The 12138-nt window shown below is 37.2% G+C and overlaps 1 protein-coding gene across 1 annotated transcript in view; it reads right to left on the reverse strand.

Annotated features, from left to right (window-relative positions):
• Positions 1–5803: 5803 nt before the first annotated feature.
• tmco3.L (transmembrane and coiled-coil domains 3 L homeolog) overlaps positions 5804–12138 on the reverse strand; it is a 32340-nt gene continuing 26005 nt past the window's right edge. The window contains exons 11-13 of the mRNA XM_018247157.2: positions 11078–11157; positions 9991–10140; positions 5804–8552 (exon numbers count right to left, since the gene is read on the reverse strand). Coding sequence (XP_018102646.1) covers positions 8439–8552; positions 9991–10140; positions 11078–11157 — 344 coding nt within the window. The 3' untranslated portion in view covers positions 5804–8438. The remainder of the gene's footprint in view (positions 8553–9990; positions 10141–11077; positions 11158–12138) is intronic.

The raw sequence follows: 12138 nt of genomic DNA on the forward strand, positions 1-12138 counted from the left end.
ACCGATACAAAAGGTGAGGAAGGCCCTATGCAAAAGAGCTTACTCTCTAAAGGGAAGGGAGTAATACACAAGGTGTGGGAGTTACAGTAATGATCACACCCATCTGCATAATGACGACATCAAATTCTTTATTAACCCTGTATTAAAAATCTTTAAGGGATTCTGTCGTGATTTTTGTGGTATATCGTTTATTACTTAATCACACTACACTGTAAGTAATTTAATCTACCATTTCAAATATTACTGAACTAACAAGTGTAATATTGTTGTGTAGGCAGCCATCTCACGTCATTGTGCCTGGTCATGTGCTTTCATAAAGAGCCAGCACTTCACAATGGAACTACTTTCAGATAGGCTATTGTTTCTCCTACTCAATTTGGGCTAGCCAGACTTGGATTTTTACTTATGAATGCTGTTCTCATATCTACCAGTAGTTGTGGGCATGGTAACATGTTTAGCAATGCAAGTGTCAGGGAGAGGGTTGCCACCCTGCCGGTATTTTACCGGGGCCGGTATTACAAATTTACCGGCAATGTAGTTCTGGGCACCGTGCAGTGTGGCTCCGCCCCTTTTTGCGACACAATCCTAGGCTCGGCCCCTAGGCTCAGCACATTCCTTAGCCTGCCCCTTTTTGCATCACGCTCCACCCCCTTAGTTCCCGCCCCCCCACCACTGGCCGGTAAGTTTTTTTTAAAAAAGGTGGCAACCCTAGTCAGGGAGCTGTTATCTGGTTACCTTCCCATTATTCTGCTGATAGACTGTGTGCAGAACTATATTCTAGGTTATGAGCCTGCTAACTCAGAAAGAGGTGTTTTTGGCAGAAAGCATGTACTGTTGTCTTCCTTCCGAAAATAACTCATATCTAGAGATGACGCAGTGATGTAAGACGCAGAGTGATGGCCATGAACTAGGGAGTGGCAACGGGAAAACTTGATTGGAATTTTCTTTTAAAAACATACTAACCTCCTAGCTGGGAAAAGGTGTTTTTTAGGTAAATATCAAGTAATTCTTGGTTACCTTTTGGTCTACACACATTTGTTAAACAATTACTCACCTTGTTAGTGAAATAATACGAAGAAAATTACTATATGTATGCCATGTGATCTAAGTAAAGGGAAGATGTCTTCTATGTAACAATTAGTTCTGTCCAAATGGAATTTTGGTGTATGACCTAATTTTTATGGATATGAAAATAACCAAATCTATTCTGTGAACTAAATGTACAATTTTTGTAAAGCTGCCAAATGTTAACCTGTAAAAATTAATTAACACAAATTAAGTGAATTATAATAAAGTGTATAATAGTGTTTTGTGGACAACTGGTAATTGGTAATTAAGGTAAATCTTAGTTAAATTCTCAGCTGCAAGAAAACAATTAGCCAAGTGCAGCACTTAATTGGGGGATAAACCCTCCTCTGGGAAACACACCTTTTAAATGGCTACCTTGTTGAGACTCAATTTTTTTTGCCTGCTGACTTCCAAGAATACGTTATGTCCTACTAGTTTTCCAAAAACCTACGTACCCAACTTAAAACCGAACCGGGGTACTTGATTCTGAGTATCCAGTATTTTCTTGAGTATTTGAGTTCTAGACATGATTGTGGATCTTGACCTCCAATTGAAATCTAGCAGGGTTAGATTCACACAGGGTGCATTGGTAATGCTTGCAGCACCAAGACAAAGGGGCAAATTCACTAAAGGGTGAAGTGGCAGTCACTAGTGGAAATTTGCCAGGAATGTCATCCGCATGGACATCAGCGTAGAGGACAATTCGCTAGTGAACAAAACTGTTGCTAGAACCCTAACGCCAGACTACTTTTTACTCTGGCGAACGGTCATTATTCCGAAATTCACTAATATGCGAATTTTACTGAATGTTACCTCTTTCGCCAGAGCTTACTTTGCCACCTCAGACCAGGCGAACTTATAAAATGAAGCTACATCTTCCTCAATCTTATGTCAGTGACATCATATCCTGTCTGCCGGAAATGCATTTAAGTTGTAAAAAACGCTGGTGACTTTTCTTTTTTTAAAGCGGGATTGCCTTCAAAAGTCCAAACTATTAAAGATTTAGGCGTGAGGAATTTTTTAAAACTAAATTGTGGGGCATGCCACATTTGTTTGAGAGAATATCCTCTGTCTTTATTATGGCTCATTGGACATGTGTTTGAAATAGTGGCCACTTCAAGGATTTGCACCAACATTACTATTAAAGACGTCCAAACGACTTTTAGGTACCCACCCTATTCAAATAAACCTAAGTGAAGAGTGCTAGCGAAGTTTTGCTAGGCAGAAATGAAGTCTAGCGAAAATTCGCTATGAAATGCTCACCTTGCCGTAGTAACGCTAGCGAAAAATCACCAGCGTTCGACTGCTGAGACACAACTTTGCACATTAATGAATTAGTTTAGTGGTAACTAATTTACGGCTGGCAAAGTGGTGCATAGTGTGGCGAAGCGGTCGTTGGCAAATATTCGCCCTTTAGTGAATTTGCCCCAGAGAATCCAAGACAGAGAATGGAAGCAATGTAGATTTGTGCCATCCTCTCACTCATAAATAGACAAATAAAGGCTTTTCTTTTATAGATGGTAATGCAGGGAATTATTTCTACTGAATTAAGGTATTACCTGTATTTGGAGAAACTCATTATTCCTGTGCTATATATACGCCCACGGTTCACAAGGGTCTTGTCAACCTCTTGAACCTCCAATATTAGCAGAGATTGGTCCTGATACTAAAAATGATAAATGTGGGACAGTAATAACTTTTTGGAAAATTTAAGCGGTATTGGGCACATTGGATCTGTCCACACCTATAGGCATATATTCCTCACAGCAGTTAGATTGAGGCCTGTGGTTGCTTATTGAAAGGGAATGTGTACAAAGGGGATCAGGTAAGGCTCTGCTTGAGATGATTTTAATCAACAATGCTGAGTGAATGGTTCCAAGTTTGTGCACCTATACAGTATTTATCCCAAGTTCAAATGCAGTATGCAATAGCTGTATCACATCTGAATACCATTTGTTTGTAATATGTTTGTAATTTTGTATGAAAACTTTTCCTGTTATCCTGCTTTTTAATACCATTTTACATTTCCCCTATTAAATATGAAGTATGACAGGACAGGAACTATTGCGAAAATGAAAATTTAATCTAAGTTTCAGAATACTGAAATAATAAACTTAATAAATACAATCAATTAAAATTTCTGAAATAATCAAGTTCATCTTTACTATTCCTCTCTCAGCATCTGTTTCTCTTCATTCTCTCTTCATGCAGGAGTTAGATCCATTATATCTTATAGGGGGGCTCCTTTTGCCTAGAAGATGTATTAGAGCTCACTATTAAAATCACCAGACCATGACTTTCTACATGCAGAATTTGTGGAAAATGCAGTTATTTTGTTAGATTTTGTTTGTACTGGAATCAGTTATTTTAGTAAGCTCTAATTCATTTGCTAGGAAAGTAAGCTCCCCCTATAAGATATATTGGAACGAACGCTCATTGACTATCTAACACATCTGCTGCATGAAGACAGAATGAAGAGAAACAGATGCTGAGAGAGGGACAGTGAATATAAACTTGATTATTTCAGAAACGACGCAGAATATTTCATGGATTGTATTTACAAAGTTTCTTCAGTATGGTGAAGTGTATATTAAATTTATTATATGTGATAGTTCCCCCTTTAAGACTGTATTTACTTTAAAAATGCTTAACTAACAGAAGGACACTGGTGAGCCGTAGCAATTTAGTGTTGTTAACTTGCTAAACCAGTCCCTGCACTCCCACTAAAAATGTATCCAAATGGCTCATTTCGTATAAGTAGTCAGGTAAAACATTCATTGCTTAATTGAGCAAGTAGTTTGTCAAGCAAATCTATGTGGTTAGAAGATGAAATGAATATGAAAGGTATTACTTTTACTTAAACTAACATTGCATTCTCTACATGCATTTCTTCAGATTCCATTAGTCTGCTGATTTAGTTTGTCACATACAAAAATACAAAGGAGGAAAGGGAAGACTTGTAATAGTGCAGTTAATTGCAGATAATTGGCACAAAGAAATGCAATGGCAGCTGTGTGGGTGGTTAATCCTATGTACAATCTATTGACGTCTCAAAACTGGAATGGCTGGTTTAACTCATACATTTGTGGAAACAATCCACTGCATAGATAAGATATCTGTCTGCAAAGTTTACATGTTTCTGTGATTCTTTTTGGACAACACCTAAAAAATAAACTTGAATTTAATTTCACAAACCATGTTTTTCTCACAGTTGTTTAGATATTCTAATGTATTTGTCAACAATTGTTTTTTCATCTGTAAACAACAGCACATTTTAGCTTTGAGTCACCAACCTCTTTCAGGTCATCTATAAAGTAGATTCCACCACTGGCAATGCCACTCTGCTGAATACCATGAGTTTGTAGCAAGATAACATTTTAAGATGGTAATTCATCTCTTTTTGTTCATAATTAAGCGCGCAGTCAAAGTTTGTTGCTGGAATTGGTTCAAACTGTGGTCCATGGGTCTCAATGGCAGACTTAGCGACACAGCAGTCGCAGTCAGGATCCTCTATTCCCAAGCACAGCGCTGCGCCTTGACAGCCGTTGCGCCACCAAACATGGCTTTGTCAAGAGGTTGACCAAGACATGTTTGGTGGCGCAATAGCTGTCGAGGCGCAGCGCTGTGCTTGGGAATCGAGGATCCTCCCTCCTCTGAGGATTTGTGGTGAGCCGGAGAGTGTACCATTGCGGCATGCAAATTGGACTGACCCATTGGAAACAAAGAGTTTTGGTGCTGAACATGTTCTATAAAATCTTACATCCTGTTGGGGCAAGTTTATTGCCAGGGTTCAGGCTACTTCTGAGATAACATTTTTACCCAACAGATTTTAAACTATAAGCTACGAAGGAGTGCACTCTGACATTCTTTATAGAAAAAAATTACAATAAATATTTCAGAGAGAAATCTGGTCTGTAATGTCTTTTTAAATACATTGTGCTACCTGTTGACGGGTTGTTATAAGTTATGACATCTGATGCACACTTTGCTCCTTTAATTAGATTACCCCCATCTTATTTCACTACTGTCTTGCAAGGAACTTACAACTCCTTAAATGCCTTTAAAACATGATCACACAAGCACAGCATGGTATTCAGGAATAAAATACCATCAGATCATTGAGCTCGTCATATCATCTGTACAAATATATTCAGTTAAATCATTTTTTATATGAAAGACTTTATTTTAAAAGTATTACATATTTTACAACAATTTTTTTAACATTTATTAATGGATTTCCTGATTTGAAAAGTACATTTAATGATCTTTAATATTAAATTTCAGCAACCATCAAGTTACATTTGTTTCGGATATATTATAGATAATATAATTCAAGCATAGATTATATTTACCAGATTTTAACGGATAGTGTGCCCCCCCCCCCGCATTATATCAACTTTAGCATTCAAAAGCTCCCTTTAAAGGACACTGAAATGCATTGTGGATGGGGCAAACTGTTAAAGCACATGAAAGCAAATAAAATAATTTACTTGCTTACTATCTGATTGCTAGGTCAAAGGGATGGAGTGGATTGTATGAGGATAGATGTACATTATCTATTATAGGTATGGGACCGGTTATCCAGATTGCTTGTGACCTGGGGATTTCCAGGTAATGGATCTTTCTGTAAATTGGATTTTCATACCCAAAGTCTACTAGAAAATGATGTAAACATTAAATTAACCCAATCGGTTGATTTTGCTTTCAATAAGGATTCATTATATCTTTGTCTGGATCAAGTACAAGGTTATGTTTTATTATTACAGAGAAAAAGATTCTATGGGAGACAGCCTTTCCTTAATTCAGAGCTTTCTGGATAACATACCTATATTTATACTTCTGTTGAAATTAAATTCAGGTCTTTTCCATAGGCACACACCCCCATAATGTAATAAAAGCCATAAAGTTTGCCGAGGTGCAGTAACCCATAACAACTAATAAGATGGTTTCAAGTGGCCAGGAAATGATAAATGCGGATTGGCTGGCATAGTTCATAAGAACTGTAGCAAACTTCGCACCTTGAATTATATAACCTAAACTCTAGCAACCATACAATAGCCTAAATGTCACACTGTCTAAAGGACAACTGCAGAACAAACACAGTAAAATTATTTAAACAAAGCTGAAAAAGCCAAAACCTGGGGAAAAAAAACAATTGCAAATAAAGCTACTTTGTTACAATATGGAAATCATTTTAAAGATCAACATCCCTTATAAGAAAACAATATAGAAAATAAAAACAAAACACATTCCTAGAACCAGAAACACAGCAGAGTATCAACGTTATTGCTGGTCTCTTCATAGATCTCTTAAAACAAACTTAGTAGCACGATTCTTCATGTCCATTACTTATGCAACTGTCACAGAACAAATGTAAATTGTACAGTAATGGTGAGTCTAGTGCAATGAGTCAGGAAAGCTTCAACCACCTTTGGTCCTCTTTTTAAACAATTTTTTGCTTCCACTGTTCTGAAGGTTTTTAAAAATGTCTTCACATGAGTCCAGAAATGTCTTTTAATCCATCTCAATACTATGGAAAACTAACAAGTTAAAAGTCAGCAATATAATTAGCAATACTTGTGCCAGAGAAATCTTTCAGATTTCTGTCTTCTTACAGAGAATGTCTATATTGTGTGCTTCGGAACATTACCTTAAGGGGTACTATTATTAGTTAAGTGTTCTAAATTTTGTCCTTCGTTTAACAATACCAAAAAGATATATACATACAAAAAATACTTTATTTTCATGCTAGAATGGGGTGGGACTTCTAAGGCAGCAGAAGAGTTGTCTATGAAAACAGCCAGGTCTCTATCAGTATTCTTCTTAATTAAGCAATTGCGGGTTTTATATAGCTCAGTAGACAGAAGACACAAACAATAAATCGCTCCCCTTTTGATTCAAACTCAAATCATCTGTAATATTATAAAAGCAACAGCAGGCACAATTGGGGACAATGGGGAGCAATGCATTTTCTCACTCACTTCCCCAAGTATAGAAGAAGAGAGAGGAATACTAAGAGATCATGATTCGTAATGTTAAAGCCTCTGCTACAGTGTCATTTTCAAGGATATTAGAAGAGGATGTGTTCTGAAGAATGGATAATCTGTATAAATTGATGTTTACAGGTTATGGGTTTTGCTAAATTGTACCAGTGAATACAAGTAACTAAGGGTAAGGGGAGATTTAGTCGGACCTTCATTTTCCGAAGTCGCCTGAAGTTTCCTCATGATGCAACTTCGGGTGACTTTGGAAAACGAAGTTCTCCAAGTGTCATCCAGCCGTGATTTCGATTCTAGCAAGCAGGAAGGCTTTTCTGGGAAATTAGTCACCTGTAGAGGGTGACTAAATCTCCCCGAATCTTAGCGTGTGCCCTTATCCTAAATAACAAAGGAAAAAAAATGAGGGAAGAAAACAAAACTGATATAGTCCCTTTAAGCTGGGTACTGCAATGTAAAGTAGGCAGTATAGTAAGGAATAAATTATTATGGGTCCCATACCATAAAATCTGAAGTTGTTGTTTCTGGCCTAACAATCTATAGATTATTTTTTTTAGTTCTGATCTAATGCCATTTCAGTTTATACTGAAAAAGAGGGGCAGCATCATGAAAATAAGGATTTGAAAAAAATACATAAACTCCTGTCATGAAAATCCACAATTTACACAGAAAAACGCTCTTGCAGAGTAGTGATGTGCGGGTCAACCTGGGTCTTGACCCGCACCCGACCATAACCCACCATGAGCTCTCCTATTTATATACTTCTGCATGTCCCCGAAGAGACAGAATGGAGCTGGGCACACTAGTATATAAAAAGGCATTTGTCTGGCGGAAGTGGGAAACCGCCCGACCTGTGAGTCCCAAGGGCTTCGGGTCTGTTCGCACATCACTATTGCAGAGAATCAGATAGCTTATCTTTAGTTTTTATGGCAGGCATCACATGCCTAGATAGTAAAAAAAAAGGACAAAGCATCTACATGCCTTATTATACATACTAAATCTCCTATTTTTATAAGCACGATCAGCAGCAAGCCTCTCCAAAACCTCTAATTACATAATTCATTGATCAGTACTGTACTGTACAATACAAGTGCAGCTAAATATAGTATTTCCAGAGAAAAATAATCAAAAAATAATTTAGTTTCAAGGCACATTTAGAAGAAATATTCAAGGATACCACCAGGATAAATATAGATGTATGACAAATACAAAAATGGAATTGTATTTAGTGTTTTGGGAATCAAGAGACTTAAATTGGTTGAACGTTTTCTTGAGAAGAGTCTCTGTATGTTTAGATTTATAGTGACCTGTAAAAAGAGCACTATGTCTTAGAGAAAAACAAACACAAAAGATTGTTTTTAGCTCTTGCTCCAGTCAAGTGTTCAAACGTTTTTCTGGTCTCGGGACACATTTGGTAATGGCAACCCTCCACAATGCAGGCGCTAGTAAAAGGCTTAAGGTCGTCACACTCAGGATCAGTAGGTAGACCTAAAGAAAATGACAAAATCATTAGCCGTTCCTAAACAACATGTTTGTAGAGGCAAAAACTATCTACAATTGTAATTTCATCCGGTCTTTCGCTATTCAACCCCATTAAGCTAATGGCACATGATACAAGTTTATTCCACTGGAGGGAAAAAAGCTGATCCTGTCTTGTGTGTGACAAAAATGAATGAGATCTACATGCTTGTGTTTGAATTTATTTGGCCAAAATCATCCCTGTGTGCCCAGTGACAGGCAGATAACATTCATTGGTCACTACACATACAGGTGGCTACCAGCAGGATGGACCTTTTGTCTGCTGGTGGAGAAACCATCTGCGATTGGCATTAATCCATTTTTTTCTCTCCTATATGTACTATTCCTCGCGGATTGTCATTCTTTCCTTTCAATTGATGCATTTTCCCCAACGTTCTGTTAATTATTCTCTCCTTTTGATGTTTTTATTTGGTGTGGTTAGCAGACAGGAGACTTAAAGGCATACCAACACATTCCTAGGTAAACTCATAGAACATTTCAGTATTACTAAAAAATAGAATCTACATGATATTTATTAGAAAAGTTGCACCCAATCTCCCCCTCGGCCCAGCAACTGCTGCTGTAATGATCAAGAGATACCAATGTGACTGATGCAACCAGCTCTTTGTTTCCAGATAAATGCATTTGCAATTTACAACAATTTTTAATTTTTTTTTGCTTTCTGACATATTAACATGTCAAGAATCCTCTTTTCACAGTTTGGGCGCATGACCCCCAGGGTTAACTAAATAAGTTTATGTTCATTTTATATTTGGGTTTGAGATACATTGAAGATGACAGCCTTTTAAAGTCTTAAAAATTATCGTACTAAAAATATGTTAATGATTTCTGAAGATAAGTCTATAAACAAGCATCATGAATTTACATTAAAGAAATACTGACACCAGAAATTAAACTCTTTTTTTACATCTATCATAATATTGCCTTAGCTACTCATTACTCAAAGTATTTGCACAATGCTTTTACATTACCTATCTGATGCCCATATTCCTGAATGAGGGGGCTGCCATATTTGTGCAGCAGGAGTCCGTTAGCATTGTAAACTGACAGGCTGAGATGGGACAGTCAGGTTGGCAAAACAGTCAGGTTTAGAAACTCCAACTAACAATAACTTGGATAAACAAACCTCTCAGCAAAAAAAATGATCAACATGACATATAGGTAACTTTTAATGTATAAAAGTCGTTTTTTAGTGGCAGTATCACTTTAACACACGTATGGGGTTTGTGATCAGATCTGCTATACAATATAAGTATGATTTCACCATGTCGTGCAGTACTCTAAAAAAACATTGTTATTGAATAGTAAATAGACAAAACAGAAAATAATAAACGATACAGCATTTTTATTACGACAGAAAACAAATGTAAACACGGCAAGCACTGACCTCTCGAGATATAATCCCTGATCTACGTGCCCTGCTTCCTAGTACAAATGAGAATTCACTGACTTGAGCCAGACCAGCAGATACAATCCATTTAATGTACTGGCTGTTTTTTGGCATAATCAATGACAGTACAAGTACAGCCAATACAAACTGTTGGGAGGAAAAAAATAGAAATCATTAGAAAATCTCATTCTTAAGCACAAATTGGTTGTCTGTCTGAATTCTGGGATATTCAATCAGCCCGCAGATTACTTAGGCTAAGTTCTTTCATGGTCATCTAAGTTATCAACCAGGTTGTTATTTTTTGTTAATTGATTGTGGTGTAATACATAATCCTCATACATGGGGTAAAACCGATTATGCATTCAATGTGATCATTTTTTGACAAAGGATTGGTCTAGCTTGGGGCACCTCTACTAAAGGACCATTACAGGTGTACAAGCTCACCGGTTTGTCAGAACAGAACCCCAAAAAGTCCAAGGCTAGATACTTGGACTTTTTTTATTTCCCAGTCAAGAGTTGTAATCAACATGGGGAGCACTGATGAAGCTGAAATAACAGTGGATAAGAATGAAAGTTTATTGATGTAAAGAATGGTAGCAGAGTAAGCTACGGGGGTCAATTTTACAACAATGGTAACGCAGTAGTGATGTGCTGGTCAGAAAAAACAACCCACACCTACCCTAACCTGGAAAATATTGCCATTATATTACCTGCACCCACATCTTCCTGCTCCATGCACTACTTCTGCACAGACCACTGGTTCCAAGACAGGAAATATTTAGGGAGCTTGATAATTTGCAACAACCCCTTACTTTAGCTTGTCCACAGCTGCTAAGAGCCCACTGAGCATGTGAGTGTCACAGACACTTTCCAAGATGGTGGCCCCCTGTGACAAGTTTGAAGTCCTGGATCATTGCTGCTATTGAGAAGCTGAAACTTTAGGCTGGTGCAATAAGTATGTAAAATATGGCATTTTTGACCATGTTCATTTTTAGGGTTTAGTTCTCCTTTAAATGTTTACTTGTATTAAATTGACAATACATATTTTATACATACAAAAAAAAAAATAAAAAAATAAACTAACCTTCAAGATCACCACAAACAGGGTCAGAAACAAAAGTATTGTTAATTCATATACTACAAATGTGGGAAACACGTGAAGTCCTGAAAAAAAATGTGGAAAAAGTTGATATTAAATATCCTTGCTCCAAAGTAGAACATTGGAACTGAAACACACAAGTCATACATTAAATGTCTATTGCAAAAAAAATCAAGGTAGCCTTTCTCCTAAATTATTACATTGTAGTATGTAAAATTATGCAGGAATGGTAAGTTGCATTCCTAAAATAGCAGATTCTTAAGACAAAATATACATTAAAAGTTGATTCCCTTTAGGCTATGTTAAGGTCAAGAATCTGCCCCTACACTCAGATCAGCCTTCACATGTGACTGCACCTGGAGGCATTGTATTGGCCCAGATGCAGACACATGGAGCAGATTTTGGTGCAGAAACACACAAGTATGCATTAGAATTCCACTCCAGGTGCGTACACCTGGGCCAGCACAGTGCTTCTGGGTGCAGGCACATGAGAGGGCTAATGACAAGCGTAGGGGCTGATTCTCATCCTGCATTTATCTGAAGGCAGAGAATCAGCATTAACTACAGAAAACAAGGATAAAGTAATCATAGCGCTCTACATACAAAAAAAAAAAAGGAACAGAGAAGGATTGTTTTATCATTGCACAATAAACTAGAGTGTACTCATTTATGTATTATTTAAACCTTATGGTCAAAATATTTCATATTCAGTGCAAATTAATCTAAAAAATTTATAGAATTATGGTTATTTTAGGGATTACCTTTTATGTTACCTGGAATATTATACTAACAGGGAATCTTGGCAAGAGTAAAGCTGGCCATAGACACAAAGACCCGGTCGTACGATTCCTCGATTCGTATTATTTGCGGACCATGTCTGGAGAGTCACAACATTTTTCGTCCCACGTTTGGTCGGCCAGGTTAAAAGGTTTCTGTCGGCTGCCAATAATTTCTCTGCATGTATTGCTGATTGTACAATTTTAAGAGGGAGACTGTCACTAGCTTTGGTTGGACATAACTTTGTATGATTGCTGTCAGGGGCAGAA

Source organism: Xenopus laevis, chromosome 2L (genome assembly GCF_017654675.1).
Source record: "Xenopus laevis strain J_2021 chromosome 2L, Xenopus_laevis_v10.1, whole genome shotgun sequence".
NCBI lineage: Eukaryota > Metazoa > Chordata > Amphibia > Anura > Pipidae > Xenopus > Xenopus laevis.